At 38.2% G+C, this 22,777-nt stretch overlaps 1 protein-coding gene across 4 annotated transcripts in view; it reads left to right on the forward strand.

Moving 5' to 3' along the window:
• Positions 1-22,777, forward strand: part of LOC126637933 (cadherin-6) — a 108,436-nt gene that overhangs the window by 54,111 nt on the left and 31,548 nt on the right. For all 4 annotated transcript variants that reach the window (XM_050311494.1, XM_050311512.1, XM_050311502.1 and 1 more), the window contains exons 3-4: positions 20,484-20,778; positions 22,222-22,341. In XM_050311494.1, coding sequence (XP_050167451.1) covers positions 20,484-20,778; positions 22,222-22,341 — 415 coding nt within the window. The remainder of the gene's footprint in view (positions 1-20,483; positions 20,779-22,221; positions 22,342-22,777) is intronic.

Below are 22,777 nucleotides of genomic sequence, written 5' to 3' on the forward strand. Positions count from 1 at the left end.
TCTGAAGACAGAGCTCAAGGCAGTACTGAAGACGATGCTGAATCCAAGTCATGGACCAGGGTACTATTGTGCTCCATACCTGATATACTCTTTATCCATTGAACCCAAAGCTTTCCATCCTTTAGGAGTTAATTGCCCAAGCACATATGAACCAAACTAGCTATCTTTTTGGTACCAGTGGGTACTGTCAGCTGTTAAAAAGTTCTGCCCTGTTTTTTATGCTACACACTTTACTGTCAGCCCAAGTATGCAGCTGTATCGCACTGGACAAGGATAAGTGGCTGCCAACAAGAAGCTCGCAGTGTTATAAATGCAAGTTGATTGTATGCTGTAGCTCTGACACCAGATCCATTGTTTTATTATCCATTCTTGTACTCCTGAATTTCATTCCTATATATTTGTGAAATAAACACTTTTAAAAAGAGTCAAAATTCATGCCTCCAGTCACTGTAGCCTCAGACATAATAATGAGGAACTTGAAGAAAAGTTTTAGACTGGAATTATTCATTGCACTGCTGAATAACTTGTGAACTACAGCTATGCATTGAAGTGTGACTGATGGGCACAGTGACATTTTAACCTGAAGATATCTTTTCTTCCGGTTCAGAAATTATGGCACTTGGCAGGGACTCAATCCTAAAATAGAACAAAAGAATTACATGAGCATCAAAGTAGAGCAGCATCTAGCACTACTACCTTGCCAAAATTTGCAGCATTTGAATTGGGTTCTAAAAGTGATCTAGTTGTACCGGTGGCTACTTAGTACAATTTTATAGAGGTGGGGTGAATGCATCTTTAAATCACAGGTAAACAATGAAGTGGTAGTGCAGCTGTATCTAGAAATATATGCAGCATTCCCTAGAGATCTTCAGATATGCCGGGGAAAAAAAAAAAAGTGAAAAAATCTGCCCTGTTCCAAGATTATACTCAAAAGTATCGTTATCATTTGTATGCACTTGACAGCTTTTCATGGCTGTCCCATTGGCTACATAAAATCCATGAACTGGCATCCACCATTGAGGTTAGAGCACAAACCTAGAAATCATTGTTATATAAAGGACCAGGATGCCACTTTCTTTAGGACTGAGGAAAGATCCGAACAAGTCTTAAATCTTACTCTGTAATCACAGCTTCTGGCGTCCTGCAATGGAAATGACCAACTTGCTTTCCTGGTAACAACAGGCACAACTGTGGAACAGTTTTGTAACACTCTCTCTGTCTGGCACTAAAAGGAAACTTTCAGACGTACTTTTCATTTTTGCTGTGTCTTATTGATGTTCATATAGTTCAAGCATTATGCTCGCCTGGAAGCTATCTGATGTTACTACCTGTACAAACCATCATAAATAATCAGCCTCTGCTGACAACTCCATTTTTCAAGGAAGATAAAGTCCAGGTCGTGCTGGTATGTGGCTTGGCAAAGCAAAAAGGATACTGTGTTACTGTAGGCAAACCCACAATCCTTTTGTTTGGTGTTGAAGGAACTACTGGCAAAGATAAATTCCCCTCCATCAGGAATGGTTTAAGATACTGTTTTGGAGGAGGAGGGGATCAACTAAATGTTACCATAGTATAGTTTCAGGACTGTATTTCTTTTTTTTTTATCTGATTTTACTTCTGGCCACAACTATTCTGAAGGCAAGCAGAGCAGTGTATTTCACGAGAAGCAAATCAAACAAAAGACAGAATCTCTCCGAGCTAGTTGCAAGTAAAGGTAGTAAGCAACATACTGAGTTAAAAGTATCTGGCTCTGAGCACACACAATGGGCTATTTAAACAAAGAAATTAATTGACGTGTAATACAGTCCATGTAGTACAGTCCATGTAGTATATTCCATATCTTTTCAGCACTTGAGATAGTAATGGGTCACATTACTCCAGCAGTTAAAAGGTATCATATCTTAATTGGATGATATGATAACTATCAAGAAAAATCTTCACTTTCTCTCAGATCTTTAGTATGCTAGTATTCTGTACTTACCTTCAAAATTTTTGTTCCCCAAAAAATGCAAGACATGGAAAGTCAAACTAAAATGACTCCCCATCTGCACTTTTAACATCCTTTATGCAGTTCAGTTGGAAGAAACTTGCTCAGTATTTGTTTTCCGTGCCTTGCAGCTTGCACTATGATATAAGCCTGATGCCTTCAGTTTCCTTTTCCAAACACAGTGACTATTTGTTACCTTTATGAGGACTAAAATTAAAAGTTATCCTTTTAACTTATATTTATTCAGGGAGCATATTCAAAGCAATTTTCAATTTGCGTTTGATTCTCAGAATATCCTGTCTCAGGGTCTAGATTCTGCATTCTACATTCAGAACTGGCAGCTCAAGAGCCAGTTTCGAAATGACCTCTCAGTCCTGAACAATTCCTGAGCTTGCAGTGGCTCACAACAAAACTGCAGTCAACTATCAGTCAGCCCAATGTTGCATCAGTCAATCTGAGCTTGTCTGTGGGTTGTGGCACTACCCACAGTGTACATAAAGCTCTGGGCTATATCCCTATCTCTGGCAGGTCCTCAACAGTCTTTTTCCACAGCTCAAGATGTGAAATTTGAGTTTACATTGTGCTTCTCAGAGGACCTCCACACTCTTTCCTACACAGAAGGATGAAGAGTAAAGTTTTGCACCTTTCAAGATCTGGGCTCCCTCCTGCACTTCATCTGTGTGAGGGTGCTGTGGTCCCTGGGGAGCACTAATTGCCATCTGCACCACTCTGCAGGGGAACTTCCCTCTTAGCAGGACATAGGGCTTTTGTGGGCCATTTATGGCACTCTTACTCATGCCACTGACAAGAAAGTTACAGAGTCCTTTATGTGTAACAATATGAGTTAATTATAGTGGTATGTTTAACTGTGATAAAAGAAGCATTAAGACCAGCCTTTTACACATGACAAAACTGATGTACAGGGAGGTTAATGACCTTCTGCGCAGCTAAAAGTCAGAAATTTCTAAACTGAGATTGGAAAAAAAAAATCAGAATTCTCCTTCCTTTCCCTCCCCCCCTTTTTCCCCCCCCCCCTCAGTTTATATGATTAGGTCACTTGCCTCCCACTTCAATAGGCTGAATACTTGTCATTCTCTTAAAAGGTAGAACAAATGCTGTGGCGCATCTGCACTTCCTTTATTCTTCATCCATCAGTCAAATTTTATGTTCCACCACTTGACTTTCCCAAGTGCCCTTCATTTCTGTATTGAATTGCACACACATACACACACTTGTCTTAAATTCCTCTTTGAAAGATTTACTGGCACTGATAGAAGTTCTCTGTACTGTCAGTCTCTGCGGAATGGAGATAACTCTGTAATGAGGGACAGTTGGGAGGTTAGAGGCCCAGGACAACAATCCAAAAACAGCTTGCAGATTTTAAACCATCATATGGAAGCTAAGAAAGGCGATAATGAACAACGGGTGGGGTGGGCAAGGATGTTATTCAGAAAATGAAAAGACAGGAAATATAGCATGGTTAATGTTTACGATCATCATAATTGTGAATCTACTTGGCATCATCCTTGTATCCAAATATATTACACAGTATAAGAGCCTTACAACCATCTGTTTCAAACATACCACATTACCTACATAAAGGCATATGATGGTACTTACAGTGTAACAACACATAACCTCTTTCCCGTTCTTCCCATTCCACCTAGAGAAGCAAGCAAATCCTACGACCCTCAAGGCAATATTTCTGTTAATTCTTATTTTTCATTTTTGTGTCCCAAATGAAACGATTTTGTTTTCCACAGCTAGTGACCCACTCACATTTTGGGTCACATCTTTTCACAGATTATCCTGTTCTACTCGTTTTAGCAATCTGCACATCATCCTGAATTGTGTGCCCCTAGGCTTCTAGCTATAGAAAAACAGTTGAACATATTAATCTTCCTCTCCAAGGAGACATTGTATGTAAAGTTCATGCTTTAATATGGGTTACTTAGATCACTGTTTTTTTGGGGCTGCGATTACCGTTTTCTTATTTGTTTGTATGGAACAGTAAAGTTCTCACTATGAAACTGCAACATCACAAATATAGATCTTGAAGGCTGGAGACAGCTGAAAAAAAAAATCTGTCTTTCAGGCCTTAGACAACCATTGTTAACTCCACCATTTGTTGTTTACTGAAAATAGTAAACCATAAAGCTAAAGAAATCTCTTTATTAAATTAAACATATTGTTGGTGACTCCCTTTTCTTTTGCTGCCATTTCCCTCACTGGTGAACACAGGTTCACAGTGGGGCAGCAGCGGATTGGGAGCTGTGGCCAGCCAGTGTAACATTTCAAAACACAAACTGAAAATGTGTTGTGATGTGAACACCTTCTGTTGATCCACATGCGCTAATGCAGACTGTGGCTTGCTTTCACCATTAATGGGGTGAAACAAACTCAGCATGCACTTGCAAGTACTTCAGAATTCAGTGAAGCTTGTAGTTATCATGAAAGTCTGAGGTGGCAGATGAAAGAAGGGAAAGAATTGCCCTCTGGAAAGAAAGGAGAAGGAAAAAGTATCAATCCTTTCTCTCTTTTCTCCTGATTGTACCAAAACAACAACAACAACAACAAAGCACAGAAAAAGCCCACCAAAAAACCCAAAACAAAAACAAAAAGAAAACTTAAGGATGTAAAGAAATAAAATACCATGTGAGCTGGGAATTAAAAACTTAAAGGAGAAGGGGGAAACAGATCAGCAAATGTTTGTGTTAGAACACGGTGTTCTTTAGAGAGTTGTTTATTTGGAGTCATATCACTTAATGAAGACTGCAGTTCTTCTATCCCCAACTTGCATATGCCATGCGGTACAGGGCAGGGCTCCTGGGGAGCTCAGCTGAAATGGCTTCTCTACTGACCTGGAGACAGGACTACTGTCTCTATGGCACTGTTTCTTACTTTGTCTTTCTGTGAAACATCAAGTTTCACCATTAGATGCCTGTTGGAAGAAGATGACTTTAATGTCCTGCATAGGCTCACATAATGATCATTCAGTCATCTTTAGAATGTTTGTCATCTTTGCCCATTCCCTATCTACATGTTGGAAGGCAACATCAAGTTCAGTCAAGAAATTTGTATAACTTACATTTTTAGCATCATGTTGTCATTAATGGAAGGTCAAGTTCTTCCTAAAAGACAGAACCAAACAACATAACTGTGCTTTTGGCTCTGTGACATACTTCCTCCTACCTAGCAGCCCTTGCAATCAAGCTGATCATGACACTGGCAGAGGATTTAAAGGGCATGCAAACAGAGGTGTCAGAGCATTCATTCACAGTTCCTTTCCACTTCATGTAGTTTTACACATTTCAGGTCAGTTGCTTGAAGCACTGTTAATGCTGCTTACAGCTGCTAAAATTACTCACAGAATGTCCCGTACAGCTAGGGAATAGCAACTGCCAAGGGGGTTGTGGGCAAAGAGTTAATGCCTGTGGATGAAGACTCTTACATGTGTATTCATGGTAATAGTAAACTGGTGTGAGCTTGAGCCTCATGCTACTTCCAGGTAGTAAAGCCTGTCAGGATCTACACCATTCACCTGATAAATACCTTATTTTACCTACAGAAATATTTTATGTACCATTTCCTTTAGAATTTTTAGACTGATAGTGTTATACCAATTATATGTGCTTCTGACAGAATGCTTTTCTTTCATGAATACTAGATACTATATAAATGGGAGAGCATAAACATGAATATTCTCGCTGAAGGAATTCCAGGTTCTCCGCTCAGAATGAACCTGCATGTAACAGCTATGTTGGATCTTAAACCTGAAGTCTGGGACTGAGTATCACTCCTGCCTGATAGTATCAGAGAATATTTAAGGCTGGAAGAAACCCCTAGAGGCTGCCTGGTCTAACCCCTTCCTCAAAGCAGGTCCAATTAGAACCAGTTGCTCAGGACAGCGTCTGGCCAAGTTTTGTGTATTTACAAGGATAGAGATTTCACAGCTTCTTTGGGCACTTCTCTCAATGCTTATGCATCTCTCTTTTTTTCTTTTTTTTTTCTTTTTTTTTTTTTTAAATCTGTTAATATCTAATCAGAATTTCCCTCATTGCAACTTGTGTCTATTGCCTCTCCTATCACTGCCTTCTCTAGCTCTGCCTTGCCTACACCCTCCCTTAAGGTAACTGTAAACAACAGTAAACCTTCTTGTCGTAATTCTAAACAAAACCATATCTCTCTTCTCTCCTTGTACATCATATGCTCCAGCTCCCTATACCTTCTTAGTAACCGTTCTATAAATTCGCTGCAATATGTTAATATCTTTCTTGTAGAGGAAGGGCAAAACTAGATGCAGCATTCCAGCTAAGTTTTCAAAAACTTTGAATGGAGAATAGTGATAAAGGCCCTCAAATAAACAGGCTGTACTTTTGCTAAAGCAAACCACTTAGCTTTCTTCTCAGCAAGGACACATTGCTGATTCATGTCCAATTTATTGTTTACTGAATAAATTGGACATGAATAAATATATAAATATATATATATAAAAATATACTGAATAAAATGCCCAGATACTTCACTGCTTCAAGGGATTATTCCAGCCTAGATGCAGGACTTTCTCCAGGTTGTTGAGATCCCTTCAGATAACAGCTCTATCTTCTCAATATTCAGAGTGCTTCACCCAACCAGGCTCCACTTCTTTATGATTTGCAAACCGCTGAGGATGCATTCCATAATTTGAGTCATTAAGCAGCACTGACTCCCAGTGTCACCTTCTGAGGAACATCACTAGTAATGTGTCACACCGGTTAGTCTTCATGTCCCCTTTGAACTTGGCTATCCAGAGAATTTTCCACCCTCCTTATCACCGGACATCTTTCCTGTCCATATCTCACTGATTTATCTGTCAGGATACTATGGGAGACTGGGCCAAAGGCCTTGGTAAAGTCATGCAGTATTCACTGCACTCGTCCACTGTGCCATCCATGTTGTCATGAAAGGCAAGCAGGTTAGTGAAGCATGATTTTTCCACTACTAAATCTATGTTGGGTTTTCCAAATCACCTTTTCCTTCATGTACCTGAATATAGCTTTCAAGCAGATTTGCTTTATAACCCATGCTGGAACTGAGATACAGCTGTCCACTCTCGAGTTCCTAGGTCCTTCTTCACTGGTGTGACTTTACCTATTTTCAGAATGGAAGAACCTTCCCAAAGACTGTGAATTTACAGACATTATAGGAAGAAACATTTCATCACTGTCACCGTCTTTAGATGCATCCAGTGTTTTCTTATGGAACTGAGTGTGTCCAATTTACTTAAAAGGCACCTGATTTATTGTGTTGTATCTGCTGTGGATAATGCTTTACTTTACCAGAATTTTCTGCTGGGCTTAAGGCACTTTGGGGCCTGTGGGCAAATTGCAGTTCCATATCCCTAAGCAGTTCTTCTTTTTTCATGACGAATGGGTCCAACATAACACATCTTCTGGTCGACTAATCGATCACCATGGTGAAGAAGTTGTCTTAGGACATTCTGCAGAAAACCTGGGTTGCTCACACACAGGCATATTGCCCTTCCAGCAAACATCAGAATGATTAAAGTCCCCCATGAGTATTATGACCTGCAATCACAGGGTTTCCTCCATCTATCTAAAGAAGGCTTCATCTACTTCATCTCTTTGAGCAGACAGTCTGTGGCAGAGGAGATGTCTTGTGTTGACCTGTCCTCTTACCCACAAGATCTCAACTGATTTGTCATCTGTTCCAAAGCAAAGCTCCATCCACATAAGCTAATGGTTTGCTAATCTACCTCCTTGCCTTCCTGACCTGACCTTTATAAAAGGCCTATCCTTCTGCTGCAGCATTCAAGTGATGTGAGATGTCCCCTCACTAATGCACTTCAAGAAATACTTATTTGAAAGAAGAATCTGTTCAATGCCAGACTTGACTAAAGTTTACTATAAACATTTTCCTAGTTGAGCAGTCTTCCTCAAGAGGGTCCTGTTGAAAGTTAAATGTATGGGCTTTTAGATTGCATCCACTGTCTCACAAATCCTTGATTATCTGTTTACATGATGGAAACTTTTGTTTAGAAACAAAGTCTGGGAACATGAGAGAATGGAGATATTTTTCCTTTCTCCAGCTTCTGAATTGTAGAACTAGATGATAGGGCCATACAAATAGATTAAAGACTCAACTAAACCTGTGGATGTGGATTAATCTTCTTTTTGTTTGAGTCTTCATTTAAATCTGAATGCTGGTTCTCATTTGTTTTAGTGTTTGTCTGTATCCTCCCTTCTCCATCCCCCTGCTTTCCTCCCTGGCACACACACACTTACATAGCATATAAAATTCATACACACATTTCAGGGTTTGATTGTCAGCATCAAGCACTCAGAATATCAAAGGGTCACCTTTGTCAGTAAGCAAAGGATGAGCGTTTTCTTTCAAGCGCATCCATCAGGGAGTAGTCAGAAGCTGTTACTTGTCGAAGAAGCCTGATGTTTTATTCAACTGTATCCCAGTAAAAACATTTCTGGATATTAGGCCAAGGGGTTTTTTGTTTTGTTTTGTTTTCTAGTTCATCGTTAAGAGAGATTCTCCTCTACCCCCATAGGAGAATAGAGGTTTTCACTGATTTAGAAAAGTACATGCTCATATCCCTAAATAAGGTGCTGTATTTGCTTACTATTTAATTAAGAGGCATTTTTTAAAGTTCAGTACTTCAAAGAAAACATTTTGTCAGTGATTAAATAGATAATTCTGACCACTGATAAAGAGTAATCGACTGTCCCTTGGTAAATTCACAGAGAAATGAAAGACAAACATATAATACCAAATGATTCCAGTAAGCATAAGCCTCACATAATTTTGAGACTAAGGCACATAGACTAATCCAAATTATTAATCGTAGAAGTGCATGTTTGCTGAATGCACTCTTTTCTGAAAAAAATATTTTCTCCTAATCTCAGCAGAATACCTACTGTCATCTTCTACTATGGGAGTTTCCTTTTTTAATTGACTGATGCAGTACAGGATAGAAGTCCTGTTATAGTCAATTGAAGGATATCAGAATATTGGAATTAATTTCCCTCTGAGTTGGAAAAAAAGCCATAAAGAAAGTTGTTGCTTTTGGATTGCAGGCACAATTCTAAATGAAAAATGGGGGTTTAGGCATGCATCCCTTTAGGGACTCATTTTGTTCCCACTGAACATCATTGCAAGTCAGGCACCTAATTTTCCTTAACCCCACATATGAAAGCACATATATTCCTTTTCATGGATTTTTTAAGATACCTCAGAATGTTACTTGAGCTAATACAGCCAGCCCCAGAGTGCAGAAACTCCCCTATCTACCCCACCCAAACCTGTGGTGACAGTAACCTTTACTGGTGGATAATAACAAAAACCTGAGAACAATTAGATGTTCTAGTTTTGCAGCTGCATTAAGACTAGACCATCTCCCAGACCTTTAAATGCAGCAGGCAGCGGCAAAGCCACAGTACTGCTAATCTTGATTCCAGTTAAATGGTCCTCAGTCTTTCCACAAACTACCACAGAACAAATTACACCCAAGGCTCTCAAATCATGTTATAATCATTATGTACAGAACTGGACATAGTTAACAGCCCACATTTTACTGCAGGGAGAATGTAGAAGCATCAAATAGTGATCTAAGATCAGACAGGAAGACTGTGACAAATACAATATTAAAACTTGCCAGTCCTGTATTTGCAGCTACAAGCCTGTCTTTCCCTTGCATATCTTGTGGTTTTGTCAGAGATACTCTTAAAGGTGCTTCACTCCTTGTTTGTATTTTTTTCTGTATACCAAGAAAATCATCACTGGTGAAACTAAGTTTTCCATTTAGCCTTTCAGGTGTACACTTGAATTCAATGACTGACTTTTCAGTTAAGGTGAAAGATTTGCAGTGATGGGAAGTCTGTCTCCTAAACCAAAATGACTTGTATGGCTCCTTCAAGAATTTAAAGGCTTGAATTTTCATTCCTAATCACTAAAATGTATACACGAGACAGGAAAATAAAAATAAATTTTTAATCTATTCTAATCTTCTGCTTAGCTATTCATGTAAGAGAGGTTTTAGTACCTGAGCTAGCATGTGACAAGTGTGGTATTGGCCAAGTCCTTTATGTTTTTTAGTAGGTGAATGCTAGTGTCTCCACAAAACCAAATTCTCATGTCTGCCAGGTGTTGTTTCTATCACACAGTTTCAAAACACTGGCAAAAAGAAACGATGGTTGTTATGACAAAGAAATGCCAAATGCTTAAATAGATGGACCAAAAGCATAAAACAGGGTGTTTAAACTGCCTTGGCTTTCCATCAGAGAAGAACCAGATCTCCATGCTTTTGTGAAGGTAATTGCAGAAGTCTGTACAATTCTCTATTGTTAACATCACTGCTGTTTAGCTGGAGAGAGCTCTTTGATCTTTCAAAGGCATAATGAAACCCAACTGCTCTAAGTATAACTGGGAAAATTCAGTATACAGCTGTGGATTTTTTTTTTTTTTAAGTAAGAGGTCAGTTATTACTCAGAGTCAGAATTGTTTTGGGCTTCTTAAAGTCTGAAAGGAAAACTGTCTTTCTTAGTGTTATACAGTAGTTCAAAGAAAAGCAAGAAATTTGATAAAAGAACATGAAACTCAAGAACCCATATGTATAGAAATCAGACTTGACACCACAGTCTCTTGCCTTATAAATTAAAGACCTGTTTGTCTTTGTAAAGGCAAACTTTGTAAATTCCTGCTATAATTGGGCTTAGAGATAATAGGAAAAGGAACAAATAAAAGGGCATTACTACAGAAGTGCTAAGTAGCACTCAGTTCAGGAGAACATGAGGTACCTTTACCTAGTTTGCGGCTTTGCCAAATATCCATTAAGATCTGATAATTTGCCCCTAGAGAGAAGGGCCATCAGAATAGGGTACCTACCTATTTTGGTGTACTGCAGTGCAGGACAAAAACTTGTGCCATTGTCCCTGTTTAATCATAGTGAAGAGCAGAAGCAGCTGGGGAACCAAAGAGGGGAAAGAGTTGAGAGGCCTGAGGTGATGTTGAAAGGATTGACAGGTTCCAGTTGATTTTTTGCAAAGCTGATTAGCTGTGGCTACGTTTGCACTTCAGGTTAGAAAGCCTATTTGTGATTTTGAAGGATGTGTAATAACGGTGAGAGTCACCAGAGTATGAATGTTTATTCTTAGCTTCATATATTTAAAGCAGCTTCCCAACTACTGCTTGGGCAGCCTATTCTATAAACCAAGGATCCCAACATCAGCCAGACTGTTGTCCCTGTCTGTCTCGGGACATGTGGCCTAACATATGACCCGGCACTAAATGAGAATAAAAGGAGCCTTCCAACCTGCATGAGGGGTGTGAGCCTGGGGTTCTGCAGTGAGAGAACAAGTTGGCTCTTAACCCTGATCTAATGACAAACTCTTATTCCATTGTCCTTTATACTTTATTTCTCAGTCTTTTTTTTTCTCTTCAGCACCCTATATCTTTTCTATGTTCTGTTTGTTTGTTTTGAAATCAAATGCTAATAACTTTTTTTATACTCAGTTTGCCTTTTGAGTACCAGGTTGCTTCTGAATCTTGAAATATGCTTAGTGCCTTTTGGTCCATTCATTTTCTGAAATTGTTCATCAGCACAAAACTGGTTTTAGCCTCTCTTAGAGTCATTCATTTACAGGGAACGGCTTGGCACTGCTGCTTTTGAGAATGAATGAGAAAGTTCACTGACATTTTTATACTCTCAAGAAACAGAAAGATAGCATCACCCTGATGTTTCTCTCTAGATTTTTTTTGTAATTTCTCCTGTAGTTCTTGATATCAGGACAATATTTTTTGTAGATGATACTCCTGCTACTGAACACTTCTATCTGACATATAGCTTTTCCCTGTTTGCACTGGGTGCTGTGTTTGTGTAAAAGACAGTACTTAGGTTAAAGGGGGCCCATAGAGGGTATTGTTATACACAGAGGTTGTTGTATTAATAAAGCATTTGATGTATATTTTAATAGTCCAAGTAGTGGATTCCTAAATCTTTTATTATTTTTTTATTAGTTCAGTATTTACTGAGTTTTTCTGCTAATCTGCCAGTTTGCATGCAACCATGGCTGATACAGTTTTCTTAAATGAAGTATCTTGCGGATATTTTCTTTCTATAAAAACACAGGCTTTTATGTATTATTGTATTAATGGAATTCCACAGCTGAATAAGCCAGGTATTAAAGTATTCCTGGTTTTGCTATACTAACTCTTGAGGACCAAGAAAGTAAGCACAATCAGACAGACATAGTATATTTTTCAGTAACTCCAAAGAAACCAACACTGCAAAATGCAGAAATCTTCTGTAACCTCAGTAATTCTTCAGTGCTCTGTTTCATTGGTTTTTTACAGATTTAATATTTTCATTCAGGACTTGGACTCAATGACCTTAATGGGTCCCTTCCAACTCTGCGTATTCGATGATTCTTGATTTCAGTCCTGAATCTTATCTTTTATTGCTGATAAGAATATACTACAGTAAGAAAAGGGTGATAGTAGAAATGGAAGGAATAGAAACAGGAAAAAATGCAATATTCATGAAATAGGAGTTATTAAGGAAAGAATCTAATAGACAATGCATGATCATAAAATGGAAGGAGAAGGAGCAGGAGAAGGAGAAAAAAACACCTGTGTATTTTGGTCAGGAAGAACTAGTTAGATAAAGCAGTGAAAATGGCAAATGTTTTTACTCATTTATAAGACTCATTTCCTGAGATAGGAAAATATTAACATTGTTGTCCTAAGACCCAAGTACATTTGTACAGAAGGAAGGCCAATTGAAATGCAGCAGTTACAGAAAATCAGCTAGGAGCATTAGCCCTTCACATCTGGCCTTTTCTTCACTGGCTCTTTTTGGAATCCACTTGACTTGAAAACAAGAGACTGGGGTTGTAAACAGAATTCCAGCTGAGGACTCAGAGGTGCCTATTTTGCAAGCAAAGACTGTAGCCTAGCAAGAAAGATAACAAGAGTATATGGAATTATTATCTATAAATGCAGGATGAGGAAGAATGTAGGTATGTGGGAGGAGGTTCTTAAAACAGAAAAATAATGCAAGAACAGCACATCTATTTTGGGAAACAGGTGTTTTTCTAGTCACCAGAGCAGCTATTTCTTGAAATAGGAGCTGTGTACCTTTTTCATCACTAGGCATGGTGAGAGACAAGCAAGTTAAAACAACATTAACAGACTCAAACACTCAGGAATCAGTCACACTGAGCCATATTCAGGTTTATTGTATTAACTACAGTGTAAGAACTACACTTACTATAGTAAACTGATCACTTACTATAGTTATCCAGCTTAATTATTCTGTAAACCATGACATCTGTTACATCAAGAAGGTGATGAAAAATGGAGACTGCTGATTGCTTAAGACAGAAGATCTTGGGTTAGTTAGGAGATTAAAAAAAGTGGGAATCTCCTTTAAGCGCCTGTTGGAATAATTTAAATACAGAGCTCTAGGTGAGAGTGCTGTTTCTGACAGCTGTTCATCAGGAATCATGGTGATGTGATCTGGTAATGCTGGGTCTGTTTGCATTTCTTTTTAATCTTGTCGAATATATTTTTTTTTGTTTTATATTCTTTGAAAATGCCAGTGTTTGAATCTTACTTTCAACTCTGTGTCCCCATTTTGGAGGCTATAGAGTATCAATCTTCATTTAATCTTCAAATTGTTTTACATAAGAATGAAAAGGAATCATCTGTTCCAGTTTCTGTAAACACCATCAAGATTTGGAATCACTGTAGCATCTTTCTCCTATTGTCTTCCAAATTATTTTTTAGCATCTAACCTTCCATAACTAGCTTCAGGGGTCTAGCCTCCATCCCTGTAGAGATAAATAGTCCTCTCTTCTAAATAGTTCTAAAGTCCATTAACTTACTTCACTTAAATTTTACAGAGGAATAATGGTGTCAAAATCATAAATTTCATCTACAGTTTAAAGAACAGTAGCTGCATCAGGCAAATAAACCTACATTGTGCCTTGACTATTTGGTCAGCTGGCTGTTCCATAAATAGGCACATAAACCGCCAAATGCAGCCCATGCTATTTCTTCTCCAGACAGTATGTAGGAAACATAAGAAGTACCACCATTTTGCAGTGTAGAGGATTTGAGGAAAAGGGCTGGAACAGAAAGTAAACAGCACCACACAGCGAGGTAAGGGATGTGAGGAAGAGCTGGAGGCTTTGGCTTAGGGGTGAGTTAGATAGGGAGGCTATGTGGTGTACCAAAGGATCTAGAGCATAGCGTAACTGAGGCCAAAAGAACATGGCGCACACGTCCCTGCGAAATCTGTTGCTTCTGGTGATGCTGGATCCCTATGTGGACCTTGTAGAATATCTTTTTGGAAGAAAGACTCTTTTATGTCTTGAAATAAATTATTTGTATAGGTACTTGCCCTGATGATGCATGAAATATTGTGCGTATATGTAGTATATGGAACACATATATAATGTTTTGGCAGTATTTTTTGTGCATTAGAAAGAAGCCTGTATTTAAACTCAAGCAAAATACATATAAATACTTATTACTTAATATACCAAACCAGTGACATTTTTCTTTTAACACAGAGTTACCAAGTAGAATGAAAAGTTTAGTGCTAATTATTTGATGGTATTAATGGTGCTGATTGTTATAGTAGTTGAGGGGTTGGTTGGTGCTGTCGGGGTACAGACCGGCAGGAGAGCCAATGAAGAGTACAAGGTTGTTATTACTCTTACTATTACAGTATCAGCAGTCTCATTTTGAGTGCTTTGTCTTTTCTGAACGCTTTAGCACTGCACTGTGTAACCTCAAGGAGTAAATGTGGTTGAATCTGTTCATTACTAGACAGGATTCCAGTGTTTAATATATTAAATTTGGAGCAAAATCATGTGCTATGAATACTGCCAAGAGTAAAACCATGATTCTCTTTGTTAGCTTCGTACCAACTGCTTGCTTACTATTTTAGTAATTGGTGTCTATTTCATTATTGTGTTAGGAGACGAAAATGTGACCACAGCAACCCCAGAACATCAAGTCCCTCTTATAAATACAAACAAATAAGATGCAACAGACAGTTTATTTGTGGATAATTGTAGGTTGATGCTTCAATGTGTACATCCCAAGGTCAATTGACTTTGGTCTTTGCAGAGGTTCAGTAACTGCTCTGAAATTCAGCGACTAGTGTGTAATATTCACAAAAGGAAAGAAAACTTGGTCGGAAGGGTGAATGAAAAACCATTTTACCCACCAAATTGCAAGGTATCGTAACCAGCAATATGACATTAGTGGGAGCTAAACTGCAATTTACAACTGTCTTTCATAACCTAAAGCCACTTCCTAAATGACATTAACTGCTGTTTAAATCAGTGTTACAGAGTGTGGTAGAGAAGGAGTGTTATTTAATTCTGGAGAGAATATCCACAGCCTGCAATTTCAATTTTTTGGAATTTAATTACCACAGCTGCAAAACTACATTTTCAGTACAACCTTGTTATGAATATCCATGCTAGAAAGCCACCTATCTCTAGTGTATTTCATTTAAACAGGAAAAAAAAGTTTATGGTTAGTCTTAACCTATTAAAAAATGTGGGGTCTCACTTTGATCATACAGTTTGCACTGCTATTTCATACAGTTTCATCTCAAGTTGAATTTACCATGGTTAGAGAAGGGTCCTGAGGGCACCACCCAGCCCTGACTGTTCCTGTCCATCTGCCCACAGTCCAGGACCCCATGTCAGCCCAATGGGGTCAGCAGCCCCTGCCCCAGAAACACCACAACAGGGCCAGTCTCCAGCTCCCAACAGCCCTGCCCAGCCATCACCATTCCCAGGAGGTGCCCAATACCCAGGGCTGGGGCTGGCTCAGTCACCTGGGGGTGCCCTGCTCCTGTCTGGGGCAGTGGACAGGCCATGGGACAGACCCTTCCATCACCCACCTGGGCAGACGCTATCCCCCACACTATGTCAGTTTACAGTCTTATTGCAAAAGCACATGAAACATGCCCTTAAATTCTTCCTGCTTGAATTGTCTGCTGAAGTAATTCCTGAGTGTGTAGAATGGGTCCAAATTAATTTTTAAAGCCCTGGTAAAATTTTTCTGGAATATTACTTTAAAATAAAGCAATGAACACACATGCTATTGATGTATGCACTCCAGAAATAAATTTAAAAAAATTGTGTACAAATACTTTTGAGCATAGATACCACTTGCCTTTTCCTTGTTGTCGTGCTGAAGACACCCCATTGCTACCACCATTGGAGACTTTGGAGGGTTCTGCCAGAGATACTGCAGGGAACAAGGCTACTCCAGATTGTGGTTAAATTGAAAAAAACAAACAAACAAACAAAACAAAACAAAACAAAACAAAAAAACCAAAACCAAAAAACAACCAACTTTCATTTTAAAGTAATTAAGTATATGACAACAAGCAGAATGTCTAATACAAGCAGCTAATGCTACAGCCCTGCATGGTCTTTAAACGCCTCTTCCTTCAGGAGGAATGAAACCTTCCCCATGTCCAGGCAGATATATTTGAATGGTTTGAGCCAGAACATTTGGGAGGGGCAGAAGAAAGACAAAGGCTGTAGAGTTTTTATCTGACTGTAAGTCATTAAAAGCAAGCCAGATGGTTCACTTAACAGTGGTATTAAACTGAGTAAAAGTATGCCTAGGGCATAGTAAAATCTTGAATTCATCCTCAGACTTCGCCAGTGATTGATGGATAATGTCACAGGAGTGTTCATATTAGGTTCTGAATGAATCAATTTACTATAATATTAATACAGTGCAATTGGTGATGCATTTACTTTTTATTGCATAGACTTAGTTCTTCCCAATTTTGCTTACCTTTGGGGTATTGCTCAGTTCAGCCATTGATTGAAATGAATGGTATTGAGTAACACTGAATTCCTGTGGAAGTAAAAAAATCTGTCTTAATGTGGAATCCTAAAATCTTTGGCTGAAGTAACTTTGTCTTGAGGAATGGTAATATGATACAGCCTATATGACGTGAGCTCTGTGTCCCAAACATTTTATTCTATCCCATGACTATCTGCCATGGCCCTTTTATTTGACTAACTTTATGCATAGGATAATGGACCCTCTTCTGCAACACAGGTTATAGCACAGAGTGAAGCTATAATATCATGTATTGGCTAGCATCAGCCCTGCTAAAAGCATCTGCAGTATAATTTATGAGCATACCTTGTCACTTTCTTTGCAATGAGTTGTCTGGGTAGTGAAAAATAACTTCAACTTAAAGGAAAATGGGGTTGTTATTACCATTCATTTTATCCTCATAACCTCGCAGTGGTGATTTTATATACAAATCCCCTGTATTTTTAAGCATATCTTGCCTCCAGGCCTTCCTTCTGGCCTCAACTTGCACCATTATTTTTGTCCTTTAGTTTTATTCCCAATTTATTTCTTTTTAACCTGGTTACAGTAGCTATTTCCTTCTTCATATAGATTTCACAAACAAAACATTGCTTCCAAAATAAACTGACACTTAAGAAAAAAATAAAACAGAAGATTGTCTTTGCCTGAATAAAACTTTTCTACCAAGCAAACAGTCAAGGATAAATACTGTAATCTAAAATAGTATTTTTTTTTAAATATATTTTCCTCATAAGTGAATGCTGCAAATTTATAAGAAACTTTTCCAGAGATCTATTTGGCTTTTTTCTAATATATAAAAACTATAAAAACTTCTTTCTGAATAAAAGGGAACAAAATCCAAACTATTTTGCCCCAGCAATTAAGCAATTGAAGCTGATCATGGTGTGATATAAGTCTATCCCCTTAGAGTGACAACTATCCTATCCTTTCTTGTCCTTTACTGACATCAAATAGATTTTAGTCATACATTTTTAGACCCTTTGTGAACCATGTTCCCAAGGCCACTCATAGTGACATGCTGTAAGTTTGCTGTTGGTTTGAAGAACAGGCATTCAGCCAACCTTAGCTCTGTGTGCTATACTGTATCTGTCATGTTTTAGGAAGGTTGCAAAACTAAAGATATAGAAGTTGGAAAGGATCTTGTCAGAGGGAATGTTTATTTTCAAAAGTTAGTGGTTTAGTTGGAGGTCTAGAGATTGAACCTTAGATGAAGACCAGATCCTCATTCTCAGTATTGATGACACCAAGAAATGTCTTGATGTCCAGAGTCATAATGGGTCTTACACAGGTGAATTAATTGTGGAGGAGGAGTGGAAATTTCATAAACAATTGATGTGAAAAAATCCTACAATTTTCTATTTTTAGCTCTTCAGGTGGTCTGGGCTAGGTAAAGAATATTATGGAGGACTATTCCAGTGGTTCCAACACCTTTTCTATGTTAACCTTTTTTTTGCTACTTTGTTCATTGAAACTAAGTTTAATTAAAATGATTATAAAAATGAGCTTGGGAGTTCAGCCTGTACCAAGTCTCAAAACAGCACTCTTCCATGATTCATATGAATTAATGATAGTCTGTTACTGAGGGCTGTTTTTTTTCCCAGTATGATACAAAGTTAAAGAGGCTTTCAAGGCAAACAAAAGTTGAGTTTTTGATGTGAAACAATCATAAAAATACACAGTTTTAAAGACAAAATTATTTTCATGCCTTTCTGTTGCAGGTTGCCTTTGAGAAAAACTCTAATCAAATAATCTATTGAAATTATCTCCTGCAGTAGACTTCTAGTCTAACTTCTTAACAAGCTGATAAACGTTTTTTAGAGTCTGAGGTTATGTCTAATAAATAACTCGTCTAGGCCTCATGGCCAAGGGAATTGGCCAACTGAATAGGACTCAGGAGACCTAAACTCTATTCCAAGTTTCAAGACTAGCCTTCTGGGAAACTTTGCTTTGTTACCCAAAAAGCAGAGCAAATGGTATTGACTGGTTTTGTGAAGGGTTGTTAAATCTGCTTATGAAAAAGGCTGCATAAAAGCTACTTATTGGTATTCTTATTATCAAGAAAAAGGTCTCCGTGCAAAATTACACAGAATGCCCATTTTCTTCCTGAAGGAAATTACGAAGAGTGCTTCAGCATGTCTGCTAATGATTAACCACGCTACAGTTATGATATTTTGTATTATTGGACAGTTTTGGTATGTGTGGTGACAGAGAGTTTTGCTGTTAAAGGCAAACTTGTTGCATGAAGCGAGATTTCTCTAGGGATCATAGGCATATGTACACAGAGTGGAGCACAGTGCCCTCGAGGGGGTTGGCAGTAAGTTTCTGATCTGGGCAGAAAGTTGTAGGAAACCCAAAACATTGACCATAAGGTAATGCTGGAGGCTGCCCTTCCAGCATGGTAGGGGCATAACCAGGCATCAGTGAAGTCTATGCCAACATTCTTTCAATCTACAAATCTTTCTCTTCTACAAAGCATGCTATCTAACAATGCTAAGTACTTTGCCACAGAGTCAACTAGGGTTTTTTTTTCCTAACTTTTATTCAGGGAAAGAGAAGCAAAGATACGGTTGAGAAAGTCCAGCTCTTCTAACTCATAAAAGTGCCTTCACTATGAGAGAAAAAATTCCAGGAATCTTGCTACCTAACAGATTTTTTCCCCATTGATTTTATCACTTATGCTCTGATTTTAGAAACCATTATAGTATTCCATTTTCTAAATTTTTATTTCCTCTAATGTAGCTAGCCTTGATTTAAGGGGGAATAAATAAGCCTTTATCAAAGGAATACCCATGGGGGTACGATTTAGTCAGTTACACCTTTTGTGTATGCTAAACAGCATTTCAAGAGATGTGGAAATCTTCTGGGAAAAGAAGATGATGGTTTGGGCAGTTCATGCTTTGTATGCTAATTACCATTCTCTTCTTTCTCTTTCCCTTTCCCCCACTAAGTTTCAGCTTGGTCCATGTCCCTTTGGGTAAAGCTACTGATCTCTTCCCTTCCAGTACTGTAATGCTCTAGTATGCCTGCCTGCCTGCCTCTGCCCTTAGTTAGCCAGATCTGTGAATGCATGTATTTATCTACTGTTTGTGTAGGCATTTAGTATGTTATTTTATTGTGCATTGTGTGGTAAATTACATAATGTCCATGGCATGTAAGAGCCAAGCATCCAAAATTTAAACTGAAGAAGTGGCTTGACTGGTCACTTTCTAATTTTTTCTTACTGCAATTCCTGAATCCATTGGGTTTCCACTGTAGGATCTCATTGCTCTACATATTTCTAGGATTTCACCTAGGCTACTAGCATTTAGAGTTAACTGATATATATTTAGATTGGGAAAGTGGTCTGCAGCTTGAGTTCATGGTTCACCTACGGCAGTTTCTTATAATATTGCAGACCGTTTCAATTCTGACATCAAGATACAACTCTGTCTTTTCACTGCTTCTACTGTGATATCAACTCTTTTCCCAAAAGCAGTGTACAGACTTTTGGCTGAGTATTAATAATAGTAAAGCATATATCATGATATCAGTTAAAGTATCTGGAATTGTGTCCCAGTTATTTATTTTACTTTCTTTTTATTTATTCCCATTTCACCACCAGCTGCATTCAGACCAGGATAAAGGAGATGGATCACTTAAATACATCCTTTCTGGAGATGGAGCAGGAGACCTCTTCATTATCAACGAAAACACTGGTGACATCCAGGCTACAAAGAGACTAGACAGGGAAGAAAAGCCTGTATACATACTCCGTGCCCAGGCTGTAAACAGAAGGACTGGAAGACCAGTGGAACCCGAATCTGAGTTCATCATTAAGATCCATGATATCAATGACAATGAGCCAATGTTTACAAAGGACGTTTACAATGCCAGCATTCCTGAAATGTCAGATGTTGGTAGGTGCTAACTAATAACTGATTTCAGTGTCTGGTCTGGGTTCTTTCTGTGGAGTTAATGAAGGGCCCAAAGTTTACAGGCACTGAATATGGACATCTGCTGTTTGAGTCTGGAGTTAAAAGCACCTTAGACATTTAAAAAAAAATCTAACTCCAGGAAGATAGTGACACCGGTTTGCTGGTATCAGAGATGTCAGCTGAGTGAAACATGCTCCCTCTGTTGCACTACAAAAAAATGCAAGTTAATACCCTCTGCTTTAGCTTCAGTTAAAGAGAGCTGTGTTACATGACACCCTTAGAGTTTAATAAGATTTGTTAACGTGATTTAGTAACAGTGTAATAATATGGTAATCCGTGGTCACCTGTGTCAATACCACTCCTAGATTCGTTCAGCAATCCTTCTTTAGTTAGGAAAGTAAACAAAATGGAAAAGAGCAGGTACAGAAGGTGTTGTACACATTTCAGGAGTGAAAACGGTAACTCAAGTCAACTCATCACTGATTCTGAGATATGCCAATTATTTCCTATGACCTTTGTTGCTCTTTTCATGCAAAAGAAAAGAGCTCCAGACTCTTTCAAAGTCCACTGAAATCTTTCTATTGATTTAAAATGTACTGAGCTGTAAGAATCAATCAAGAAAATAACTTCCTTGAAATATGATTTTAAGATGGGATCTTTTTCTGAGAAGTTGACAGGTTTTGATTCTTTGTCTCTGATTCTTAGGGAGGGCAGTTTGATTTCTTTGTCAAGGAGCAATGGATGGTTGAATTGCAAGAAGCACATTTCTAATTGGGAATAATGTCCAGGGAGAGAAGCATTAATTACTCATGATCAAGAATGAGTTTAAAATAAAGCTCAGGCAATATGAAAATAAAGACTTTGGGACATACTCTCTCCTCTCATTCATGGGACTTGTCACATGGATGAAACCACAACTGATGAAGCAAGAACCTAGTATTCACATTTTAAATTGGGAAGTGAATACTTTATTCACAAATGGTTTTAAATGCCAAAATCTAAGCTAAATTTTTATGTTTCGTAACACTTTGCCTAGGATTCAACACCATTTCTTTCTCTCAAAGGCACATGAAAAAAGAGATTTACATTCCTATGTCAAATACCTTACAAGTGTTAGTAAATTTGCAAAAGTATATTCTTGACCTAGATTCAAATTCTGAATGCTTTAAGTATCTGGAGAAGGGTGCGTTTCTGCTTCCTTCATAAGAAACACCAGGAAGGATCTATATATGCAGTCAATACCTGTGTGTTTTAATGAGTTGAGAATAAGACAACTATCATTTTGGGACTGTATCTGTAAAATAAGAATATCTCCACCTTCTTCCACAAATCTGACCCAACTGTGTTTTTTTTTCTATGTCATAAGTGTCTTAGCCATGAAAAAAAACCCTATTAATTTTTATTTTCTTAAATTTTTCGTTACAGGTACCTTTGTTGTGCAGGTCACTGCCACTGATGCTGATGATCCTACATATGGGAACAGTGCTAAAGTTGTCTACAGCATTCTCCAGGGACAACCATATTTCTCTGTCGAATCTGAGACAGGTCAGGGGACCTTATCTGTCATACTGTGACAATGTCTGTAATTCAAACTGACATGCTAAGCCAAGCTAGGATATAATAGGAAAAAAAAACCAAACTCAAAGAGATTACATCTTAGTGCAAAATCTGACAAACTTAATAGAGCGATACATCTGTAAACATGACACCTACGTTATTTTAATCTTACCAGCAAAGTCTAATAAATACAATTAGTACTGGATGTGAACCAGTTTTCAATCATTTTTAACAAGCAGTGGGTACAGAGGCTGCTGTAGATGTTTAAATTAAACCAAATAGCTTGGCTTTTAGATGAAAACGAGGAACAGGTGGGTGTGGAAAAAAGTGCTTATTCCTCATAGATCTTCATAATGGCTAAATTAAGACTGAAGATTTGTTCAGGTGAGTTTTTTTTGTCCTTCTGCTTCTTCAAAACTTGTTT

The sequence above is a fragment of the Myiozetetes cayanensis genome, unplaced genomic scaffold, assembly GCF_022539395.1.
Source record: "Myiozetetes cayanensis isolate MyiCay16 unplaced genomic scaffold, myiCay2020 scf1, whole genome shotgun sequence".
Taxonomy (NCBI): domain Eukaryota; kingdom Metazoa; phylum Chordata; class Aves; order Passeriformes; family Tyrannidae; genus Myiozetetes; species Myiozetetes cayanensis.